The 26,167-nt window shown below is 42.3% G+C and overlaps 1 protein-coding gene across 7 annotated transcripts in view; it reads right to left on the bottom strand.

The window, feature by feature from the left end:
* casz1 (castor zinc finger 1) overlaps positions 1–25,729 on the bottom strand; it is a 77,787-nt gene extending 52,058 nt beyond the window's left edge. For all 7 annotated transcript variants that reach the window (XM_029435749.1, XM_029435754.1, XM_029435752.1 and 4 more), the window contains exon 1: positions 25,436–25,729. In XM_029435749.1, coding sequence (XP_029291609.1) covers positions 25,436–25,586 — 151 coding nt within the window. In that variant the 5' untranslated portion in view covers positions 25,587–25,729. The remainder of the gene's footprint in view (positions 1–25,435) is intronic.
* Between the last annotated feature and the right edge of the window lie 438 nt (positions 25,730–26,167).

Below are 26,167 nucleotides of genomic sequence, written 5' to 3'. Positions count from 1 at the left end.
GAGCATTTCATCTTTTTTATTGTTTTTCTGTCAATTTTCGAAACGAATAACCATCTAATTTGCGTCAGCGCTGATTACGTTCGTCCCTCAATAGAGGTCGGCAGCTGCGCCGGGGAAACAAATCAATGGAAAAACATCATAAAACTCGAAAGTACAATCAACCAGGATATGGGTGACATTCCGTGGTTGCTGAAACGAAGTCATCAAAAAATATATACTTTTTTTCCCCTGCGCCTCTGCATGTATGGGGGAGCAGTGAGGAGGACACATATGTGTCTGTGCAGATATATTACTATATTTCAGCAGATAATATAGTATGGTACATTTCCATACTGATAACAGCCCCTCCCTGCCTGACCAAAACAAAAAAATGCTTACTGTATCTAAATAATTTATGCAATTTTAGCATTTATATATAAATTTTTTAATAAGCTGCTTGGAGCAAAGTGGCCATTAACAAAACACACAGCTGTCCAATGGGCTAAGCCCAGCAGATCAATTGCGCTTTTTTATGACATGATAAAATGCTTTTAAAGCAATTTACACAAATATGGAAAAAATGACTTCATGGGCTTCATTTATTCATAAGGACGTGTATTAGGAAAAAAGTCTTACAAAAGCCAGACAGGAGAGATCGTCCTGGTCCTAACTGGAACGGACTTGCTGCCCTCTCCACAAGGACATAAAGTTTCATTACTGATGCACGCAGTCAAAGGCAATTTAGCAAACACAGTGTGCAAAAGAAAACATCAGCATATTGCAAGTGTTCCTGTATTAGGCGGACCTTGCATGTTGTTTTCCAATTTTGATTCATTTTTGTGGGGGCAGGGTGTGGGGGTGATGGATTTTTTTTTTCCTCCCCCCTGCCCAGTGTCACCCTGACCCAAAGCCAAGGGGAGGTAGCCTCAGTGACAGGGACGTGTGCTTTCGGACCCACGAAACCAAGCCCAACCGTGTGCCAGACAATGGGGCCTTGCAGCAGGACAAATGTGTACACACCTTCAGCTGTACAGTGATATACACCCCATGACACCCAGACTCATTCTGGGAGAAAACAGGCCCACAAATATTTCATTGGATCTGATCATTTACCATCTTAGTGCAGGCGCACACATATTATGCACAGGGGGTATGGATGGGAGGGGGGGGCAGGCAAGGCCATTTGGAGGCTAATCTGGTTTCAAAGCATCCTCTCTTCATGTGCCGACAATGTGCCTGAGCCGCTGTACGAAACGCTGCTGCTGCTGCTGCTGCTGCTGAAGGCCCCATGTTTGCAACACATGTCAACATTTGACAAAGCATTACTTTTCCCCCCAACAATATTCTCCTGCTCAGGCCTCTGAAATGAGGGCGCTAACAAATTAGCTTTTTATGTTTATTTGTGTGTGGGTGTGTCAGAGTGTGGGTGGGGGGGGGGGGGGGGGAGAGATCTCATTTTCCGAGAGAGAGGGAGAAAGAAAAAGAGAGACAAAGAGAGGAAGAGAGAAAAAGAAAGAAAGGCTGAATGTTTTGGAGTCACGATTCTTCTCCTGATTGCCCGAGCTGTCTCAGTTGTGCAAAACATGACCCTCCCCTCCCTCAGCCACGACAGAAACACGGGCGACTGGATAAACACTATTTTATGCAGTGACTAGATGAATCGTCAGACAGTAATTACAGTCTTCCTCTCGCCCCAACAAAACTCTACTGTACAGGCTCTTTCTTTAACACCAAACTGCAGTAGCACGTACTACAAAACTGCAGGTGTGTGACATGTTTGTCAATGCCTCTCCCAACTAGATAAATATAAATATTAGACCCAGTGACAGTGAATTGCTCTCTGCTGCTTTCAGCGATGTGTTAATAATCTGTAGCTGAAAGAGGACTTGTTGTGTGGATGGACGATGTTATCATGTGCAGTCAAACGTTGCCGGGGCTGGCTTTGTAGAGAAAGTTTGGTGATTTTTTTGCTACCCTAGCAGTTTGTGCTTTCCTCTCCTCGACGTAACAAAAATAACACGGTTGCGTCCCAAACTAAACATTCCCACACAGTGGCTGGTAACACAGACAACTCAGCGCTGACGCCTGTTTAAAAGATCTAAACTTGATGTGCTGATACATTTGCTCCGCAAAAGAGTTAATGTGTTCATGTGATGTTGACACATATTGAACATTTCTGAAATGCAGATCACTCCTACATCAGTCGGTGATGAGAGCAGTGAAAAACGCTCACACACTCTTTCTATTACTCTGATTCATCCGGTCAGGCCGTGCCCCAAACGCGGTGCAGTAAACCATGCTGTCAATGTCCGAGCTCTAAAAAGCACAATTACAGAGGACCTCGACTGAATAATTTAAAGAGTATAATTATTGACCTCTATCCGAATTCCTCTGAAAGGTACATTAAGATATAGAAAAGCTCTGGAGGTGGAAGTGGAACTGAGGAGAAGAGAGGGAGTGTGTCTCCCCAGGCCTCCCTAATGCACTCTCCTGCTGTACTGTAACTTCCTGTGGACCCCTAATGTGCCCGCTGCTCGCTGGCCTGATGAAGACTACGGTTAATGAGGCCCCTGTTTCTGAAATGAAGTATCTCTGAAACCATCAACATGCATTACTATCAAGCCGCCACCCCCCGCCAAACCACATGTACAGTATATCCACAAACACACACACACACCCCCTATGTCCCAAACCAGCACACACTTGCATACACATACACCACCAGATCTTAATCCTCCCCCCCCCCCCCCTCCCCACCTTTTAGTGTCACCACAGATTCTGGTAGGCTGGACCAGTCTGGGGGAAGGGTGGAAGAGGTTAGTGAGACTGCACGAGAGGGTGTGTATTTTTTAGGGTTAACTGTCCCTCAGGGGGCTATCAGTGAACTGGGCAGCCGTCACTGCTGGTGTCCCTGGTTCTCAATCGACAACCAGGCTCTGACAGATTAGCAGCTAGTCAAGAGGAATCCACAGCCCAGGATGCAATTAAAGTAATCACTTTTCTGAAATTTGGCTGTATGTATGTGACTGCGAGTGCGCTGGATTTAAATAAGGCATCACAAGAGTGTGTATGTGTGCGTCGGTGAATGTGTGTGTGCATTGGGGGGGTTGTTGAGCGCTGGCAGCAGGCTTGGGGGAGGATACAGGGAGATGAGGCCTTTTTAATTAAAAGAAAATATTTGTGTTTGCATACTATCGTGGTAGGAACCTGGGACAATTCCGAGAATTCTGGTTGTTTAATGGCTCGCTCTTTAAAGTGATTTGGGTTATTTCAGATCCTCTTTGCATACATGCATTTTTAAAATTTCAATTAGGCTATACATTTTTTTAAGTATGATTCAAGAGTTTTATGTTTTGGCTCTTTATAGACATTTAGTTTTATTTCCTGAGATAAATGACCACATTTTTCTATTAAAATCACTTCAAAGAAGAAATTCCTTTAGAATGGTCTGTTTTTTATCATCACAAGGGTGCTGCTGTCTCTGCTGTATTTCAACCAGAAAGGATAGAGGGCACTGAAATAATTAGGCGACTTCTGCAACATCCTGAATGCCAAGGACAGGTGGATTAAAGTATTAAAACAATCGCATTTCAGTCTTGAAATAGTCTTGTGCACGACTCAGCACCATGCGCATCCGTTCAAGTTCAGCTGCCAGCTCCATAACACCACAAGAGAGGGATAGGAAAAAAAAAGCCCAATCCCATTAGCTACGTACATGCATCTCAGCAGACCTACTGGAAATGTGAGCAAATCTCAGTGATGATTATCCCCCAAAGCTCTCAAATGATAATACATAATCGAACAGTACAGAAGGCTTCTCTGAAAATACAAAGACGGCTATCGCTAATTTGGGTTTCCCCATTTGTGTTAAAATCTGATGCTTTCCATATGAAACAGAAGAGACTGGTGCAATCAGTCGCCTTTGCACCCGAGGAGACATTTAACTGCTGTCCTCCAATTAGACGACCGAAAATGGAGCTTCCTACATTAAGAGAAGGAAATTATTTAAGACAAAGGTTAAGGCACGCGATCACATTTGATTCTATTTACAGTGCAAAATTAATAAGAAAGCAAAGTGCTTGGTAGTGCTGGTTCAGTCAAACATTTGGGTGAGTGATCTTCAATTTAATCAGGGCTGTTTAACACAACTCTGTGCCTCGACAATCAGAGACGATAGGGATAAAAGGGCATAGACAAAAAGCACTTATTCTTCTGCAAAATTTGAAAGAAATGCCAGCTATAATATTAGAGCTAAGAATGAAACTACAGTCACTTTCTTACTATTGTGAAAGAGTGGTTAAGGGTACTTGTTAAATTATTTTCAAAAACTCCATTAGTGAGCTCATTACTATCATGGGGATTTTATCTTATCAGAGACTGAACCACTTTCTTTAAAGATAGCAGATTTATTTCATCAGCATCAACCGGCCAGCTCTCAACTGAAGAGAGCTGACGTAGATGCCTGGGAGGACAACCAAAAAAAAAGATAAGATATCTACAGTAAAAAAGTTCTATTTCTAGATAATAAGGGATGCAGTGCCGTGTGTTTAATATAATTGTGTATGCATATATAGTACATAGGTTACACAAGCAGTGAAAAGACCCTCTTTTCTTACAATTGACAATAATTAAGGTGAGCGCTTCGATGAAATCTAAGCCTCTTAGCCCACCTCCTGCCATCTGTGGCTCCAATATTAGAGCTCGGGGAGGTTCACTCTTTCACCTTCTGGAAGGAACAGGGAAGAAATAAGTGCCGTCGATACTACGAGTCAGAGTACCACGGTCAACCTGCTTTCACAGCTGCGTCGTGGAGGTGGAATGAATTGTCGGTGACAGAAAACAAACAGGAAGCTGAAAGAGGAGAGAAAGAGAAAGAGAGAGAGCGAGAGACATAGAGGGAGAGAGAAAGAGAGGGAGAGAGAGCGAGAGAGAGAGAGAGAGAGAGAGAAACCCGTGCCCTTCAGTCTCCCCCAGTAAAGACGTTCTTAACCAGGTCTGACAGCTGACAGCTCCTTGGCAATTGGGGTCAGTTAAAGGAAAAGTAGCTCAAGTTTTGTTGGGGCTTTGGCTTCAGAGATGTTCAGGAGCCACTGCCCACCGCAGCATCAAAGGGGATTATAGGGACAGGGCCATCTGTTGCCAGAATAAGCGTGAGCCCTTTTATGTCTCTGCCTGTATGTTTGTGTGCGTCTGTGTGTGAGCGCGTATGTGTTTGTTAGAGATAAGAGATAAGAGAAAGACACAGAATCATTTATGTCTCTGTACTTTTAACTTAAAGGGCAGCAGAGGAGAGGGGTGCAGCCTACACTAGGGCAGACAACTGCTTTTAATCTGGGCTGGGGGCACTAAAGGTTAAAATCAGGGCATCACTATCAAATGCTGAAATCCCTTAAAAGGTAAATATGCCAGTCAAGTATAACGCTAAAGCACTTTGAGTATATACGATCAGTGGCAATGTAAGGATTCATGGATTGTATTTAAGTTCAGCACTGGCTTACTGAGGACAGGATCCTACTCTACTGATGAATTATCTGTCTTTTGTCATCCAGGCAAAACACAGAAGTTGTTTTTGTTGTGGGTTTATTGGAACACAGTGCCAACCTCGTCCCCCTTTCACCTTTCTAATTTGTTTTGGGTCCTGTTCCTGGCCTCCGCCTGGGAATGTTTTCTCCTCAATAGTCTGCTACCTTTTAGCAGAGCCGCCCAGTGCTTGACCTACTGCCGACACTTATTTTCAGCACTCTAATTGTCGTTTAATCACATATCAACCTGTCACTTAAAGACCCCCTTTTTTTCAAGGGGGAACATTTGCATATGTTGTAAAACTAATTCCTATCGAAAGCTCCAGTGGCTGTGAAAGCGGGCGCCCTCTCTTTTACTTTCACACCTGTGTAGACACAGTTAAGAGAGAGAGAGAGAGAGAGAGAGAGAGAGAGAGAGAGAGAGAGAGAAACAGACACACACACACACACACACACACACACACACAAGCGCGCACACACACACACACACACACACAGGAAAGTCTACTGGATCTCACCTTAACAGACAAAAACACACATAGGCAGACGCCATACCTGATATTTTCAATTCAGGTGGTTTTAGTCACATTTGTTAACAGTGGGTGGTGACACGTATCGTGTTAGAATAGGGACAGCGACAAGACTGATTCAGAGCGCATGTACTCGTGCGAGCCAAAGCGAAGGTGACAGTGAATGTATAGTGTTATAAAAGAATCAATTAGAGTTAATAATGTATCACTTTTGCAAATGTTATATTCATTTGTTCACACTTAGATAAAGCTACTGCAAAACAGGTTGAGCCGGGTTTGCCTGGCAAACTACACTACATTTACATTATCACCCTTATACATCGAGGCGCCATGTTCCGCTTGAGTGGCGGCGGCGGAGTAGAGGGGGGAGTGAGAATCATGTTTTTCGGGCCCAAGGAAGGCCAGTCCTCAAGAGATCGCCCCCTCTAATTACAGAGCGGGGGAAAGAAAGCTCTTTGTTCCACCTTTTATTACATTAATTGATAAAAACGGAGCTAGGGTGGAGCCGTCTTATAGGGGGGGAGTAGGAGGGGATAGGGCTGGGGCTGGGGGTGAATTGAGGGGGATCCTTTGGGCAGATGAAGGTGGGTGAGAGGCTTTTGGAGCTGAGGCCCTATTTCCAGAGGACTCCTAATCCCGTTAGGGGCCCCGATGGTGGCGCAGCCCTGGCGCTCTTCTTTCCCACAGGCCCCGGCGGCTGCAGAGTTGAGGAGGGGAGTGGTGGCGACAGGAGCAGACGATGGTGTGGCGGGTGAGAGTCCCGGCAGCGTTGTCTGGGCCCAGGCCTTAATTAACTGTCTCTTCAGGGGGTACTAAGGGCCACACTGAGACCCTATGTCCCAAACACCAGAAAGCACTAAGAAGCTTTAAGAGGAAGTGGCATCTCACCCACTGTGGAATTGTGGGAAACCCTGTGGAGCTTCAATATGGACCCCATACAGCTCAAAGCCATATAGATGTTGCAGGACATTAGCAGGGCTATTTTATGACTGCTTATTAGTCAAGTACAAATTGCACAGGTGGTTGATATTTTTAACATCACAGTTTATTTAATTATAAGCTTAAAATAAAAGTTTGAAACACCAAAGGAAAAATATCCAGAATTTAGCATATACTTTAAATAAGATTCAGATGTTATTATTTTACTAATAAAGGGACAATAAGTTCCATTTCTATTTGTTCAGGATTGCAAATCTTATTTGTCAGTGGTTAAGTAGCAGTAACAGGCTTTGTCATGGCTGTAATCTGCTTCTGCTCGTTTAGGCTACCTGCAGACAACAGAGGCTGGGAAGTGCTGGTACAGCGGCCAAACGGAGTCTGAATATGTTACAGAGGCAATTAAGCATGTTGGTGTGTGTACACGCACACAACAGTGTCAGAGGTGCTAAGCCGGGCCAAACACGCCTCATTGAAATGTCCGTCTTAAAGCCACCCAAGTTCCTCATCTCCCCCGCCCTTCGACAACCAAGATGCTTCAAGACTGTCAAAAGCATTTTCCACAAAGCTGAGGAGAGGGCAAGGGGAAAAAAGGACCTGCCACTGTCACATGCATACTCGCGCGTGCACACACACTTGCAAGGCTGTCAGGTAAATTAGATCTGAAAGCTGACAATTTCTGACCATATTTCCTTGATTATTTCGAACAAATGCACACCAGCCGCTCTAAGGAGATTAAAGTGACATAAAAGTCCCGAGTGGGAGGAGGGAGGGCAGAGAATCCAGGTCACCCCCATTTGTCCCCCTGCCTGACAGCAGCTATATCGCTATCCAATCCAATAAAAGTCCCCCCCCCTCCTTTTGCTTTAATTAATTTTACAGCTAGCTTGCTTAATTACTTTCAATCAAAATCCTCTTGCCATCACAAAATTAGAAATGGTTCAACTCCATTAGTCTAAATTCTTCATTTACATACACAAAGACTGTCAGCTCTTGCTAAGCAAACGGCCTCCTGCTTGATGAGATTGTTTTTTTTCACACACTCTATCACTCTCTCGCTCACACACACACGAGTGCGACTGTGGTGTTAATTTTTTTGAAAGGAGAAAAGTAGCATAAAATTATTTGATCCTTTTACTTAAGACATTCTCTGCCTAATCAGGGTTCAGGTAAACTGCGGTGCACATCATCCCTAGGTAATGGAGAGTTGAGTGTGCGTCTACAACTGTCAAAATTGATTACATCCACAAGTCTGTGTAAAAAGAAAACTGCTCGACCTTAAACAATGCAGCGCATAATATACGCTGCATATGAGGGATAAACAGAATTAGTAAGGCAGTGGCTGAGATCATGTAAATTAAGCTAGCTAGTTCTTACTCAGGATTAGCTATTATTTCTACGGTAATAGACGAGCTGCAGATTACCCGGTGACACATAGTGTCCTATAAATCTGGCTCCTTTGTGGCAGGTTGTCACTAGTCCTGACTAGACTGTGGAAACTAGCGACGCACTACCACTGATCGGCTGCTGTGAGCAAAGCAACGGGATTTTTCAGACGGGGGGGGGCCCCATGCCCTGCCGTCTGATCACTTCAACTTGGCACACAGGCAGCCTCTCCATCACACACACTGCCTAAGGCCTACACATCATCAAGAATTAAGGACATGCAGATAGCGCTTGTGCACTGACCAAAGTAAAAACCCAGGCACACAAGCACACCACCACATGTGCGTGCACATACACTTCACACACACTACCAGTGTCATAATTAGGTCCCGAGATGAGGGCATTAAACTGGTTTAATGCACTCACTGCTGCAGCACACTACCGCAAAATCTATCGACACTGAACCTACACGCTCATCAGTGACACCCTCCTATTGCTTTTATTTCCCCATTCACATGCATGCTACTCAGTAGGCCCAGCACACAAGAAACACACACAACACAACAGCCTTTGATGCGCTGGGTTCAGATCATCTTGCAGCCTGCTGCTCTTTTAAAAAGGTGGAGTTGTGGAAAGAAAAGAACACCTTGAAAGAGGTAAGGGGGATTTGTATCATTTCCAACGATGTGCCACAGTCTGATAGCACTTATGAAATAATCCCCAACAAGTGACCATGGGTTGGTGCAAGAAAAAAAAGAAGAAAAAAGACCATCCCTTATGGGCTGCCAGGCCAGGTCTGACCTGGCCCCTTTACTCTGTGTCTGCAATCACTAGTTTCCCTTGCCCTCTTTAACCAGTCTCCATTAACACTGTTAATTATCCGAATCCATCATTCTTGGGGTAAATGAAGACTGCCTCTTTAATTCAATTTAATAGGATCATTTTCCAACTCACGTTCACTTTAGCCCCAGCTGCCCGCCCACTAGTCCCCCACTGTGTCTCCCCCCACTGTATCTTGACTCCCTTGGCTGTATCTTCTATGGTCTGGCTCTCTCCCATTGGTGGAAGGGGAGGGTGATGAGGGCTAAGGCTTGATGGCAGCGATGGGCTGACACACTGTTGATCTCCCATGTCTTGTCTTGGCTCGGCTGGTGGCGAGCAGCAGTTCTGGATTCCCAGTCTGCTGCACACACACACACACACACACACACACACACACACACACACACACACACACACACACACACACACACACAGAGACACGCACACACACACACACACACACACACACAATGGCTCACAGTACCAGCCATGCTCACCGGGGCTTAGCTAATCCTGTCACATCAGGCCACGTTGGCGGAGTTGAGGCCTTTAGCAACAACCCTCCTCCTCCCCCCGTCTCAACCACCACCTCCATGCACCTCCACACTTTGCCACTACTCCTTCACTGACTCCTCTCACTCACTCACTTTCTCTCTCTCTCTTACTCCTTTGTTCATTTCACAAGGTCATGGTTGGCTGACTACAGCACGCGAGTGGTGAGACGGGACTGCTGACGAATCCCTGTTTGTTCCAGCCGTGCTAGTAGACCTTATCGTATAGCTAACGTGCAATAAAAACTGATATGGAATACATAAATACATTAAGTAAAAAATGAACACATTTGAAGATTAACTGCAAATTGGTAAATTGTTTTTCAAAGTTGCATTTAGGTCTGCATATGATCGTATAACAAATACAATTGTTCTCTATTTTCCAAAGAAAAGCTTTATTGATTACTGTTACTGTAAGGGAGTGGCATGCAGATCTCTATGTTATGATGGTACGTCACCAAAATGTGTTTATAAAATATACAGGTGTCATATTGTATTTTCTTGCCTGTAGTGGGTCACAGTGGTATCAGTATCAAAACACATTTTCCATGCAACATTGCCTGACTGTGGAAACTGGACACTCCTGCCCTTTAATCGGACTTTCTATCTATAAAAGTAGAGCTATATCAAGACTGAGTTAGGCTGTGTTTTATATGCCTTCTCAGAGTTTCCTTACAGAGAACTTTCCATTCTCAGGTCGGGGAGATTTTTCCACAAGTTCAAATACAATTACAAATCACAGAACATTTTTATACAGAATGTACAAAATTATTTCTAAATGGTTAGAATGAAAAAAGTCATGAAGTGCAAAGAACTGTGTCACAATGCCGTCCTTTAAATTACCTCACCAATGTGTTAAATAGTGGCTTCCCTTATCCCATTATGCAGTGTGAGGATACATTTGCCCCCATTTCCACAGTACACCCCCTTCCAACCCCCGTGACTAAACACACTCAAACTCACACATACACACCCAAACACACACAGCGTTCCCTTTAAATTTTTCCCAGACTTTCATTGTTTAGTCATTTGAGACAGACTCTGGGAGAGTTTCAAATGATTTTAGCCATGATTTAATTTGGTTTGTTAAAGGGTGATGTCAGCACAATGGGAGACGAGCCTCTAAATCCACTACATTCACCCAAAATGCCCAGATGAGATAATCATTGGTGACGTCTACGAAAACACTTATTATATTTGCCCATCGCCTGGCTGAAGCTGTTAAAACTCATCAGCGTTATTCCTTTTTTTTTTCTCTGGGAAAGTGAAAAAGAAATGAGCTCAACTTATAGTCGAAACTGTCACCCCTTTTAAAGAGACAGTGCAACATTGTTGTGGCTGTGGACAGAGTTTATAAATGGAAAAAGACAGGGCAGAGGGCTATTGGGTGTCTATTCAATACTCATTTTGTTTGCACCCAATACTAATTAAATAAAACATGCACAACTTTTTAATTGGTTTTACAGAGATCAACAGTTTCAAGGAAGTTGAACAAGTATAGTATCTACTGCAGTTACATATACATTTTTCATTAGTAAGTACTAATAACAGGCTATTCTTACGTGCTAGAAACTATGAATGAGTACTGCTTGTCCTTTAACTTGTCTATACAATTTGAAAGGGCTTTGGGCTGACAAGGCAGCAAAGGAGATAAGAAATGGATCAACGTGAGCCTTTCTCATAGCTTAATTTATTTTAAATCCAAGCCCTATTTACACACTGCACACCGGCAGGCCTTGTCAGCTCCAACTAGCATTGAGATATTTAAAACCATTAATGCTGTACAGCGGCAGCCTGAGCGTGTATGACACAAGCTGTCGCTGTGTGAAACAAAGCCAGATCTCTAACTGCCACAGGTTCCACTTTTGAACACAGCACGGCTACAAAAGTGGTAACCACGCAGTCAGACGCTGCGGAAATACTGCAAATGACAACTGGCAGACTTTCCTAAATGTGAGATGAAAGTAAAAACCCACAATGAGCGGTAGAAGAAGAAGAAGAAGAAGAAGAAGAAGAAGAAGAAGAAGAAGAAGAAGAAGAAGAAGAAGAAGAAGAAGAAGAAGAAGAAGAAGAAGAAGACGTACTGTTGTCTTCATCTTGTGAATGCACAGGCCAGGTTCAGTGCATCTTTAGTGCAGGGGCGAGCCCAACAGAGGCAGAGGTCAGAATATGAATCACACGGGCTATCCGCCTCCCGACACGATATCCTCATGGATCAGCAGCGGTAGCCATGTTGACCCGCCCCGTTATTAAAGAGGCTAATCTGTTCAACATGTCAATGTTAGCACTTTTAGCTGTGATTAATAAAAGAAGACCCCAAGAGTGCTGTGTGTGCTTTTTCACTGCCCCAGGTTGTTTTCATTTCGTTTGTATTTTTAGTGGTTTTCACTGTTTGGTAATTCAACAGTCCTCTTTTCTTCCATTAGCATAAACAGTGTAAATTATTAACTTTGTTAAAAGAATTATAATTGGCCCTGAATCCTCAGCTCTGTAGTGGCTTTGTGTGTTTTTCCCTTTCTGCCACTGGCAAAGAGGAACTATGGCATTGTAGATATCATTAAAGCAAATGTAACTTTTATATTTTATAGATACGGAACAATGTGCATGTGATGTCTGACTTTGTGGCCATTTATGTGATGCTTAAAATGTATGGCCCAGTGGCTTTCACAGGCTGGTAGTAATAGAACTGCTCTCCAACAGACTTGCTTTCTAAGTGCCTGGTGCTGTGTCTTAATTTGTAATCTAGTCAAAGCAATTGTCCGCTCGCTAAAAAGGTCACCGAGACAATAGACTACACAGCCCCCCGCAATGTAGAGAAAGCCCAGGGTGTCTTTTGTAGATTTTTAACCAAAGATGTAATTAAGACACCTTCATCTTCAGGGGTGAGAAGGGCACCAACAAGAGCCTGCTGGAAACACAAGAGGAACTTCACATTACTGCGAACCGAAGTGAGACCAAACTAAGACAGAGAATTTGGTTAGAGGTGAAAAGCACCCGCCTCCGCAGTAAAATGTCACCGCCGAGGACGTTGGCTAAGTTTACCTGCTTGTGCAGTCAATGTGTGATTTCATACATTGTGACCAACGACTGTGGCGAAGAAAGCTTGTTGGGAAAAACTGAGTGATGCAAAGCAACACAGGAGAGGCAGAGGGGGGGACTTAAAGGACGTGATTTATCTGGGCTTGATTGCGTGTTAATCGAGGTTACGTGTATTAAGTGGAATCTAATTGGAACAGACACTGGCAGTCTGACAGATCGACATGATGCAGATGGATTGAGGGGGGGAGAAAGGGGGAGTGAGGGAGACAGGGAAAGGAAGAGGGAATAGGAGAGAATAGGGTAGTGCAGTCGAGGAGAGGCACAACAGAGGCAAATGCAACACACCATTTTGCTCCTATAAATGGCCAAGCGAAAAGAGTTTTGCGACGCCAGACATTGAAAGAAAACCACCAGAGCCTTTTAAGAAGTTGAATTGCCGCCGCCGTTAGGCTCGTCTCACGTGCGTCTCATGATTGGCGGCTGATGAGACATGTAACCCTTCTCGAGGAGGACACACACGGGCGAGATTGTGAGTGACAGGGCACAGCACTGGAGTTTGCCCTCCCCCTCCAGTTGCCACAAACATTCATTTTTGCTTTATTGGAAATGAAGGGGGGAAAAAAACACCCGTCCAAAAAAAAACATGAGGTAAAGAGGCCAAGTGACAGCTGCTGGAAAATTCTCACCTCGACGAGGGGACGAGCAAGTGTTCCAACGGTCCTCCTGACTCTCTGCTACTCCTGACAGGCGACAACTGTTTCGAAGGCCCTCTCCTCTCCCCAAATCTGAGGTATTTCGCTAGTGGGCTGAATGACCCTTTCAAATGTTACCAGAGTAATAGACCGTAAAAGATGGCCACCTGTTAAGGCCAAGCAACTGCTGCTAACTCATAACTAATACACCACAGACTCTGAGGACAAATAAGGAGATCATAGTATGTGGAAAAGGTTCAGAAAACAGAAAAAAAGATTTGAAGTTGAAGATATGTTGTTACATAGACATAATTTATGTTGTAGCGTTGCTCTGAATTGGTCAGTGTGGCTATAATTGGCAACGGGAGGATACAAAGTGTGACTGACATGAATGGCCTCAAAGCAGCGAATAGCCCAGGAGCAAAAAATCACTGTCACAGTGCCATTATCTAAATCTGGGTTAAAAATACAGTAGTTCCCAACGAAAGGGTCACTTCTACTGATAGCTGGCTCAAATGAAGGGTGGCAATAGCAAATGCATGTTCAAAGGTAATAAAAAATGATATTAAAATGTGTACTAAGAGCAGAAGAGAGAAGGGGAAAGAAGTAAAAAGAGAATTAGATAAAGAGAGGAACTATAGGCATAATTTAAGGGCAGTTAGCAGGATACTACAGCACTCGAAACTTCACTCATCAACACAAAATGCCCAAATTGTTCCCGACGTGATCCCGTCATAGTACGGAGACAGAGGAGTTGCTTCGGTCATTCGTTGATTTGATCCATTATGACTGTTACACTAATGGCATTAATAAGGGCAAAATTACTATTTTGAAACAGAGAATTTTCATCCTCTACATTTGGCTAACCTTATCGCCTTTCTCCTTTTCCTACATGAAGTGTGTGTGTGTGTGTGTGTGTGTGTGTGTGTGTGTGTGTGTGTGTGTGTGTGTGTGTGTGCTGTGCCCCCACCATGTAATGGCTATAAGGTCATCTCTATTTTCCAGGCTTGGTGTACAATGTCGTTGAATTGCAACATTTTGCACGGTTTAAAAACAACAACATGAGCTTTGAAATTTGACTCCCTGCTATTTTCAATAGATTGACAACAGTGTTGTGTTCACCAGCTGGCACTGATGAAATACCCTAACCACATTTAACACTGTCTCAACCAATTTTGATTCAAACCATGTAAATCCATTCAGCTGTAAAAACTATAAAAACTACAGTAAAAGGGAGAGCACCGTGTTATACTGAATAAACTGGACACAGATATCCAGAGAAGTTGTTGTGTACTAAAGTATGTGCCCTTGTCCTGAACTGTATGCTTAATTTACTTTTAACTTCTTGTAGCAGCTGCAAGTTTCCTGTATATTTGTGCTGAATGTGAGTATATGTGTGTATGCTCAGCCCTCATCAGCCTCAGAACATTGAGAGGAATGACACTCTGTGATCAAGGACATGAATTGCTCATTGATTTTTAGGGGCCAGCTTAACTATCCATTCCAATTGATTTTTAGCTTTGCTGGGTGTGCGAGTTATGGCAGTTTTAATGTATCATCTGTATGTGTACTCATCACCCACTGCAAGAGGATTTACAATAGTCTGTGGAAAATGCATAAACAATTTCATGAGCAAATTTGGGAGAGGGACTGTTTTTCTATTATATATTCCAAGAAGCAGAAGCCATAAAACCTCTTATGTCATATAATAGGTGGAAGAAAGAAAAAAAATCACCTTTGACATGTTTTTTTATTTTTATTTTTATATATACCTTTGCCATTATCTGCATCTGGACTTCTTGGTAAATGATTTATTGGGAATAGCCGGAATTGTTTTTTTATCTAATATATAAAACCAAAGTGCGTGAATGAACTGTAATCCCCTTTGATGCTAACCAGTGTTGTTTAGAGCATGCATTATCAGCTCGCAGTATCACGTAGCCATGCTAACCAGACAATAGTAGAAATGTCAGCAGGGCTCCGGCCCTAACACAAACAGACAGACCACCGTCTTTGCCACAAAACATCACTACAGAAAAAAGCACAAATTTCTGACTCTTTCTAGACTTTTTAGTTTCGTAGGCCAAACATTAATCTTTTTACGTTTAGGAGGATATTGCTATCATAACTCGTATTACCCATCAATTAACAATTCATATAAACTATTAATAATCAATGGTTTGATGATGTAAGAGACAAAGTCAAAGCAATGTGATCCAAAAGGCAGTCTAAAGTCATCTGTCAGGTAGAAAGTCATTAAAATAGAGGCTCGTTTTCCTGCGCCAAGCTTAGGTTTCACTGAGGCAGGGATACATTTCTATTCTTCAGCAAAAGCCTGTGCTCTCATATGATATCATCTCCTTTAGAACATTACTCTCAATGGCTTGTCTTTTTTGTCTTTTGTGCTTTTCTTCTATTTAAATTGCCATTTTTCTCCAAATGGTTTGGGTGAAGCGGTCCTCCATGTGAGGTAACTGCCTTTTGTTCAGTGAAAAGGACTGCATAAAGCACACTTTACTCAATCCTTTAAGAAAACAAGTCTGCTTAATTAATGTTTTACAAGTGCTGCTGTATTCTTAGTAAGAAAAAAAAAAAAAAAGCCTCTATCAAAGCCGGCAGGTTCAGATTACGTACGCTAATTGAAATTCTGAATTTCTAAGCCAACTTCTTTTTTTCTCTGCTCCCGCTCATTCTCCCTGCACACACAATAAAGCCTAGTGTTTTGTAGTCCACAAATGACATCAAATCATCTAAGTAATATGGGCTTTTCTTTTTTTCCTGTATTCTCATGTTCTGCTAGTGGGTTCATGAGACAGCTTAATAAAGCAGTAAATGCTTGGGGAAGCCTGAGAGCCTACTGTGTGTGTGTGTGTGTGTGTGTGTGTGTGTGTGTGTGTGTGCACACGCATGCTCTCGTGTTTTACCTCCACCGGGGACCTCAAAGCAGAAGGCAAAGCCTGGTTCCATACTCAAGCAGATTTTCCCAAAGAATAAAGCCAACGAACAAAAGAGAATGACTAATACCGAAACCAAAGCCAAAACTAAGAAGACTTATATCACCGGTTGACATTGATAGAGCCCATATTATTGCAGTCTGGGCTAAATGAATACAACATCATTTACAGGTTATACATGCGTTAGGTGCTGGAGGAAGACAGGCTGTGTGAACAGCTGCAGGTGTGGGAGCAGCGGAGATGAGGCCGAGCTCGGACAACCATCACAGATACTAAACGGCACAATAGAGGAAACTCATCTTTCTACATACAATGATGTCATTTAACTCAGCCCATAGTCTGCATATACATGCATGTTGGATTTCTAGGGGAAAGTTTCAACCTTTCCTTCCGTCACTGTTTATCTAGTAAGGTAGCTGTAGCAGGCAATTACATAAATTACAGAGTTTAAAAAAATGTCATCCTTGATAACCTTTGTTCTGAGTTAATCATTGCAGGGAAAGAAAACTGCTTCTCTTCTCTTTTATATTTACCCAAACTCCCTCCTTTTCAACGGTGTATTATTTTATTGGCTTGTTTTGCAAGCATAATAACTTTGCATTCTTCCTCCAAGGTCAGTTTCTAGTGTGCCGCAAGGAGTATTTGCACATAGGGCTTTTCAGGTCAGTTCCATTGTATTTACATCAAATTATTTTTGATAAGGGATGTAAAAGACCTATAAACCCAACATCATAAACGGGAGAGGTGTAACTGAAATAAGGACAAAAGATCAACGGCTGAATTTTTTCTTATCTTAGACACGTTGATATTTTCGAGTCAACTCTCTTCACCCCTCCACCCTCCACCCTCCACCCCCAACCCCGCCTCTCTCTCTCTCTCTCTCTCTCTCCCTCTCTCTCTCTCTCTCTCTCTCTCCCTCTCTCTCTCTCTCTCTCTCGCACGGAGCTGAGTAGAAGCGTTGACTTGTTAGATTTAGTCCAATGGCTTCCCAGTGCGGCCAGCAAGCAAGCTCTTGTTTCATAGAGAAGTACCTCCCCTGTTATCTCCCTAGCACTATAATCACTTAACAAAGACTTGGGCATTTGCACAAATTAAAACATCAATAATGCATAAGTGCTTTTCAGTTTTGAGCTGTAGTGTCCCTGTATTGGGATGAAATACCACCTCTACCAGTGGAAAAACTCTGGCTCGCCATCTTCTGTCCCACAAACGACTTAAAGAAGCCACGGCCAAGCCTGCTTTGAGCAACAACCCCCCTTCTCTTAAAGTTGAGGCTAAAGCTGTGGCGAACATTTGGGATCTGCTTTGGTAGCGGGACAAAATGGCTGGGCTGAGTGGGATGCGGAAGTTGTTTTAAAGCAAGAGGCGGTAAGTGGTGGTGGTGCATCAATGCAAACAGGCAACACCCTTGAGTGGCGCAGCGTGGCATCCTTCCATAAACAACACCACCGCCGTGTCCCCGACATTTATGATTTGTGGTCAGAATGGCAACACAGGCCTGATTCTAATCCAAGTCTGCATGTTCGCCCTATCGTTACACGGCTAAATCTGCCCGACCTAGTCTCTTATTTTCCCAGATGGAAACACCAGACGTTTCATATGGTTGTCAGAGAGCTTTGCTTAAAACAAGACATAGGCTACTGTATGAGAACATTACACTTGGACAAGGAAGGGAAGGGCGGGGGCATCATGGGAAAGCAGCTTAGTGACACTTTGAAACCAGGATGCTGTTCGGGCTACTGTTTGATTCGAGAAAAAAAAAAAAAAAAACCTCCTCCGTATTTATTACAGCAGTTGTGAATATGAACAGTTTCGCGCGGACTATGGAGGAGTTAAGTATTATTATTGGACTTGTAAATCCATGACCAGCACCGTTCCAACACCAATAGAGGACGAGCCATCCTATACAGATGGCCTCAAGGACAATTAGCAGTAATGATTGGTTGCCACATAAATGAGGAAAATTCTATTTGCTACTGCACTTGCTGATGATCACAGACCAAATGCCCCTGACAATAATAATAATAATAATAATAACACTTGAGCGTTACTTGTAAATGTAAGTCAAATATACAGTTCACTGGAAAAGACCATTTCTAAAGCGTCCGTCTTTCTCCATTATTTACGGAATATAAAACAAAGAAAGTTTAAATCTTATACAAACAGCACATCATGAAGAATAAAGAGAGGAGACAAATAGCACGGTGATCTAAAATATTATCTCTTCAATCATATCCTTTTCCCCAGATATCTTCATTTCCCCCTCCCTTCTCTGTCAGTTAGTCTGGCAAACAATCCCCTTGTTAGCAAACTGTTAAGACAGCCGCTTGGTACACAAATTGCGCTCGACCAAGCGAATTTGTTTTGCAAGGGTGACCTGTTTAATCATCTCATTTTCTTTGGCGGACATTTATTCATCTGGTTTCCACGGTTACAGAGAACATTAAGGGGCTACAGTAATAAGGCTGGAGAGTCAAACAGGTAATAAAAAAATTAACGCCATTTTCCAGCAGCCGAGGACAGTAGGTGAAATGAATCAAGGGAGAGGGGAGAGAAGCAGGGGGGGAGTAGGGGGGTTGGCGGAGTGGGGTTGGGGGGGCTCCAATATTGTCCAAACAATAAGCCTTAGCGGTTATTTTACTCTGTAGATCAGGTGGTGCTGTTATGGACATGACACTTTGGGCACAGAGCAGGAGAGATAACGCTTTTAAAGTGGCCCTGCTCCTTTTTTTATTGTCATTTAGCGATTACATATCAGAACAATTAAAAGTTAGCCTCAGATATCTATTAACTTTGATCTTTTTTTATTTTTTATTTCTCCTGTGCTTTAGAAGGAAGATAATTTACACCCCTGGCAATGCAACGTGTCAATAACATGCACGGGACAACATGACATTTAGATGCCCTGGTGAGAAATGTTCCGTAGTCCTCCCAAGTTGAATTATCTTTTCTAATATTGTCTTTTAAACAACTGAGCAACAGCAGAAAGAAAAAGAAAAAGAACGTCGGGAGAATACAGAGTTCACTTCTAACTATTAGAAACCTTGACCTACACAGCATTTGAGAGAGTCCAAGTTCTTGCCAAATATAGAAAATTCCGGCACAATAGGGGGAACAGGTGCTGAGGGCCCATAGAAAGTGACGAAGCCAAAGAGCTGGGTTGCTGCTGAATGCCAAATAAGGCAGTGAGACACGTTGCACCAAGGCACAAAACAACCTACTGTAATGTGATTTTCTGAGTCTGATGACTGTCACCGATTCCCCTTTATATCTGTCTCAAACACAATATTTCCATGTGTTTGCACAATATTCAGGCTTGTTTTTCACTTTAATAATAGCCGAACAAGAGAAAACAAGCAACAAATTGTATGCATTACTCATTTCTCCACTCCTTCTAAAAGTATTTGTAATTGACAGTAGGGCTTTGGCACTCCTAAAATATGCACAAATGTTCTCAACCAAACCCTTAATAATTTAAAACGTCTGGTTTAACCTGTATTTGGGCATTTTATGATTCTGTCAACACCTGTCCCCAACCTTTGTGGAAAACAAATCAAATTGAATTCTTTCCTTGTGTGCTGTCGTGCTACTTGTATATATACGTTGTGCCGGGGGTGGCTCCGGTGTGACTGAGGTCGGAGAGGAAAGCTCAACTGATGGCAGACGCGTCTCAGGAGAGGGAGGGGAAAAAGAGATGTCAGCCGACCCGGCCTCACACACACACACACACACACACACACACACACACACACACAGAAGCGTAGGGTACGCTCCCCAACATCAAACACACACCGCTCACGTGTCACAAGGAGCGCTCTCCCCTCCTCACCCCTGACTGAGGCAGGAGCCCGGAGAAACAAACTCTCGTCATACATGCGGGGTGAAATCCCCAAAAGGGGTTAGAGAATGGACAGCAGCAAGAGAAGAAAAAGGCTAAACTGTGGTTATGGGACTGCCAACTGTTCTGCTAACAGCCTCTTAACAGGTGTGGGCTCTAGAACCATGTAATCCTATCAAGTTACCAAGTAAAAGAAAAAAAAAAAAAAAAGAGAGAGAGAAAAAAAAGAAAGAAATCCGGCAAACTGCAAACTGGGTTCTCCCTTCTCTTCGCTATCTTTCTATCTCTGTTGGCAGTGACAGAAATGAACAGCTGGGCTTCAGATTTATCATGTACAGACAGTAATTATTGCTGGTGCTGCCTGCTACTGACCCAAGTGAATAGAATGTCACATGAAAAAACACACGGCAGAAGGGGGACCTGAAGCTGAGGGGTGCCGGGTAGGGGACTGTGTGAAAAGATGTGTGTGTGAGACACAGAAGAGAGAGGAGGGCAGTGTTTAAACGTCACTACGTTCCTGTTTGCAGTCAATTACGGACGAGGACAGGGGTATTGGCTCTGTAACTCGGCAGAGCAAACATTTTCTCGCTCACAGTGAAGGTGACAGAAAAAAAAAGAGGTTCCGTGTTTGTTTGTTTGTTTGTGCTGATTTTTTTCTTCTTCCCTCATATCAAAAAGAAAGCCACAGAGAGTCAAGCAGGCACCGAATTCCTGTCCAACAAAAGGTGACAGAGAACTGAAACTAAGAGCTTTACATAAAATAAAATAAAGTGAGAAGACAGATTTGTTTCAACACCTACTCTTCTCATCTTTTAAGCTTTTACCTTACATTTATGATTAATAAAACTCACCAACAATTATTTATTCATAAAAATACAAAAAACAAGGAAAGTACAGCACAGTGTTTCCGTTATTATATCAAACCCAGTGTGACCCCACCCGCTGTATTTGTTCCAGAGATAAGAGGGTCAGGAGATAAAGCATCAATTTATTACCCGTGTCAATAACTGTCATTGTCATTAAATAGTTAACCCCGCATCTGCTGCTTCCTTTTATTCACGTTCAGTTGTATGAAAGTTGTGGTCTGTCACATTCCATACCCACTAACCTACGTACGGACTGGTTCACACCTTAAAGACCCCCTGACACATTTAAAAGGATTAGTCACCACATTTTGTGCCGGCTTAATCTCTTTTTCAGCTGGCCTAATAACTGTGCTTCGATAAGCAAAGCATGCAAATTCATTCATGGCCAGTGGAGACCACGCTTTCAGACAAACCCGCCAAAGTCTTCCACTCTGCTAATTACCTCTTAATTTTCCCCTTTTCCCCTCTTATACAGCATATCAACGACTAGAGATTATTCCTCTCCCTTATTTCGCATGAAATTATAATTTCATATGTAAGATTAGAAAATCGAGTCGGGGATAAAAAAATTAAAAGTTAACGGAAGCTTCTTGTGACTCTGGACACAAGAATACATGACACGGCATATTCAGCTGTGAGATTAAGAGCATGATTTCTTTTCGGCTGGTTACGCAAATGAGACAGAAATATATGGTAAGAAAAGACCTCTTTTTTTCCCAAGAAAATAATACTTGATAAAAAACTTTTCCTTTCTAATTAATGACATCATGTATAATTCACCGCCGTCATTTTTAAGACAGCATAATTAAAAAGGATACTTCACTGTTTCCATGTCCCCTCTTTTTAGTATAGTAGTTTAACAAACATGCATTATCTGTGATAATAAAAAAAACTTGGCCCGTTACATTTTAGATAATAAAGGCAATGAAGACCCAAGGTGCAACCTGTTTATCATTCTGGAATATTTCTTCACCGAGTATTAATTAGGCCATTACTCCAGATTGGTGACGGGGAGCTTTGAGGTTTTAATTAGGTGCTGGCCACTGCTTGAGTGCACAGGATTGAAGAAAAGGGGATGGTGATGCCACTTGCCTTGCTCCTGGCCCATATCAAGTAGCCCTGGACACTTTGGCTACTGCGACAAGATGCATGGCAGCCCACGTGCATCTGGAGTTTATTTGATCGTTTGATCTCTAATGTTTCCTCTTTCTGCCGGTAAAAAAAAAAAAGGCCAGTTGGTGTGATTTGGGTATTAAAAGACGGGGGTTAAGGTAATTATGGTGTTGGGTGGCTTGTGTCTGATGACTGGGCACATGCTCAATCAGGACTCAGCTGTCCCTCTCTTTCTGTCTACCCCCCCAACACACACAAACACTCACACGCACACGCACACGCACACACACACACACACACACACACACACACACACACGCGCGCACACCTCCCTCCCCTTGTCTGCTGTCTATGTTCCCCCTTCTCTCCCCCTGCCACTCTGCTAAAACCAGGCATAACACACACAGCCTCGCGTAACATCAATCAAATACTGAGAGCGGACCATAAAACTACACAAACATATACGCTGCCATTAACTACTGTATTTGACACTTATTTAATAGTTCTTGTCCGATGTAGGCGTAAAATCAGAAAACTAAATTTAAACATAGAAAAGGAATTAATTTAGACAGGAAAATAAAATGAAAGATTTTTTTAATGTAAATTCAAATGTTGCAATAAAAGGTCACTATTTTCATAATTTAAAAAAAACATATGCATGGCTAAATAAAACATGAATACAAGCATTTCCCTTTTATATACTTAATTTAAACTAACTCAAAGAGAGTGATGTAAATTGCGTCAGTATATTCAATTGTATGTGTAATAAAAATCCTATATTTTGGTGTAATTTGAACAAGGCATTTAAAAAATAAATCTTGAGAATGTGAGTGTTTTTCCTCGGTTGACAAGGCGATACTAATCACCTCGTTGCTGAGAAGCACTCTTCCCTGACATGGCTCCTTAGAATACAAGGATCCCCCAGGAGAAATCGGCATGAAAGAGGTTAAAGACAATGACTCGCATTTTTTTCCTCCAAATGTCTCCCTGTTAAATTTATTTCAAAACTCTGTTAATCTGCTGTACACAACATTCCCATTAGCATAGCCCAGCCCCCTAATAAAAATTCCGGCTAGTTTAATTAAAAAATGTAAATTTACTGTCATCCAAGGAGCAGCAGAAATAGGAGTGCAACAGCATATTTTATTGCTTAAGACATCAAATTGATTCAGGTTATTGCTAAATTGTGATAAAAGGTTATTGAGGGCCTTCAGAACTGGGCTTGTTTTTCTCCCTCATTTCATCCTGGTTTTGTGGAAGGCCGTAAAAGATGGAGAGGGCCACAAAGGGTTAATGAGACAACTCAGTGAGGGAGAAGGCAATCAACATTATGACTCATAAGAGGGTAGAAAAACATTTTCCGAGCTGACGAAAAGTTTGAAATTAGGGTGTGTCACGATAACAGTTGGACTTGTTTGTTGTTATTTTAAACTATAATACAGGACACCTTAAATAACCTGACATAATAACTGAGCCTTCATGTCTGTCTGGCAAAGCCTGTGGTCACAGTGGTCGACTATACAGTCTCTCAGAGTTTAATTTAATAAGAAACATTATCTTTAGGTTGGGTTTTATTTTTTCAATAATACTGCCACATACAAGTTAAAGAGCAGAAAAGCTTTATGTGGTGTCAAGAGTGCTGAACGGCAGGAACATACAGCAAGAAGAAAAAGAGATGTAAAGAGGATTCAAATAAAATAAAGAGAAAGTACATAACTGGCAAATAAAGGTTTCAAAAAGCACAGCCTGGAGCAAAATGTGCTTGAATGAAGTTTGAATTACAGATTTGTTTTTCTCTCAAGAAATTGTGAAACGACCAAAAAAAAAAACTCACAAATAATTATGTATATAAATATCTTTCTGTCTGTAATTTAAAATGCTGATATATTTGAAAAGTAACAGCCTACTCAAAAATAAACCCACAATCTTTACTAAATGTTTATATACTGTGGGAGTTTAAAGTAAAGCGTTTCAAAAATAGGGCAGATAAGATTCTTCAAAGTCAAAAGGAACCCTTAATGTCTCTAAAAAGTTTAGAGTTTTATTATTGAGTAGTTATATTTATCTGATGTGCAAATAATGAAATACAAAGGGGCTATTAATACACACACACACACACACGCACACGCGCACACACACACACACACACACACACACACACACACACACACAGACACACACACACACAAATAAAGGGAAGACACCACTCAGTGACTAAAAACAGAGAACACACGCGTACATAATGTAACACAGGAAGAACTAAATGTGAATGTCTAATACGACTCATTTTAAAAACACACACAAAACCCTTCTTACAAATAAAGCGGCGAGAGGGACGCTTGTGAGTAGAAGGTGTAATCCTGTTACAACAGGACAAGTTTATCCTCCCAAAAGTACGCACACAATGATTGTTGTCAACCTGACAGTTACAGGTCGAAGGGAATTTTGAACGATCTGCCACACAGGTGCATTTGCACAAAAATACTAATCAATGAGAAAAATATTTGAAAGAAATATAGTGTTTTGGTGTAATTTTACCTTACATGTGATGCATTTGATTCATCACACGTTTGCATTTTAATGTAACAAACACCAATTAGAAGTACCTGGAAAGGTGTTTGCCCTGCTCCTGTTCTCTATACATGTGTGACAACATGAGCAACACAACAGTTTGTTTGCTTTGTCCCCTTGGCAACAAACCCTTAGGCCATTCAATGTCCCCTGATGGCATTGCCAGTGCCTCTGTGGGTAAAAGCCAATACCTGTATTTCTACAGTAGCAATACCAGCTTATTCAAAAACATGTAATTAGCTGAAGCGACTAAACAAGCAGGACAAACACGGACGAAGAAAAAGAAAAGCCTGACAGAGAGTTGTGCTGCTCTCATGAGAGAAATAGACTCTGACAAGAGAAAATGAAACTGGTTTTGTGAACTTTCTTCACATGTGTACTGCATGTAACACAGCGTCCTGAGCCGTGTGCTGGGGGAATGGGCAATCATATTTGATATTGCAGTCACCTTTGGGCACTGTCAAAGAGCTATAAATAAGGGTGTCGCAACACTTGGGTATACGTATGCGCTGGCACATAGTTTAATCATGAACAACTTCCCCTCTCCGTGTATTTAGTCAGAGATAAAGGCACACCTTAAACTGTCAGCTAATAAAACATATCTGGCAAAGGTAGAAAAAGAAGAAGAGTACTCACCATATTCAGGGAAGTCGAAGTTAAATCCTCTCAGACATGTAACTTTCATAATATTACTCAACTCTGTTAGAAAGTCATTCGAATGTTGGTTGGTGGAGGGGGAAATAAAGCGGAAAAGTAACTTGATAAAAAAAAGGCTTCCTTCAATCATGCACTAAACTCCTTGACATGTAATCTGTCAATAGTTTGTTGCTGAGATAATGCCGGCTGCCACGAGCGGATTTGATTGGCAGCTTAGGGTCTGGCCCCTCCTTCCTGTGATTTGACGGGGGGTAGGTGAAAGAATATGGAGCCTCCCCCTTCCCTGCTCCCTCTCTGTGTCGCTCTCTCTCTGCCTCTCGCGCGCTGCCTCTCTCTCGCTCTCTGCTCTGGCCCCGTACACACACACGCACGCACAGACCAAGCTGTTGGTGATGTTGTCTGAATAGGCTGATAGGAAATTATGGCAGAGGAACCGGAGCAGTTTTTTTCTCCCTCCCTCAGTGGGCTGGCCTTTTCCATCTTTGTGGTCTTCTAGCCTTTCAACTCTCTTGGGGTGGAGCTTCCACTGCCTCTATTCAAATGAAGGGAGCACAACACTTCAACAAAAAAAGGTTTTGGCGATGTAGTGAAATTACGTTTATTAAAATATATTGTACTTTTATTGTGCGCTAGTATTTGAAGCTTTTATAGTGATTATTTAAATAAAATACAGTTTAAAAAGCTGCATTTTAAAACGCTGTCATTTCTTTA

This window comes from Cottoperca gobio, chromosome 7 (genome assembly GCF_900634415.1).
Source record: "Cottoperca gobio chromosome 7, fCotGob3.1, whole genome shotgun sequence".
In the NCBI taxonomy this organism is placed as follows: Eukaryota; Metazoa; Chordata; class Actinopteri; order Perciformes; family Bovichtidae; genus Cottoperca; species Cottoperca gobio.
The sequence above is the reverse complement of the archived record's forward strand: the minus strand, read 5'-3'. Positions and strand labels throughout refer to the sequence as shown.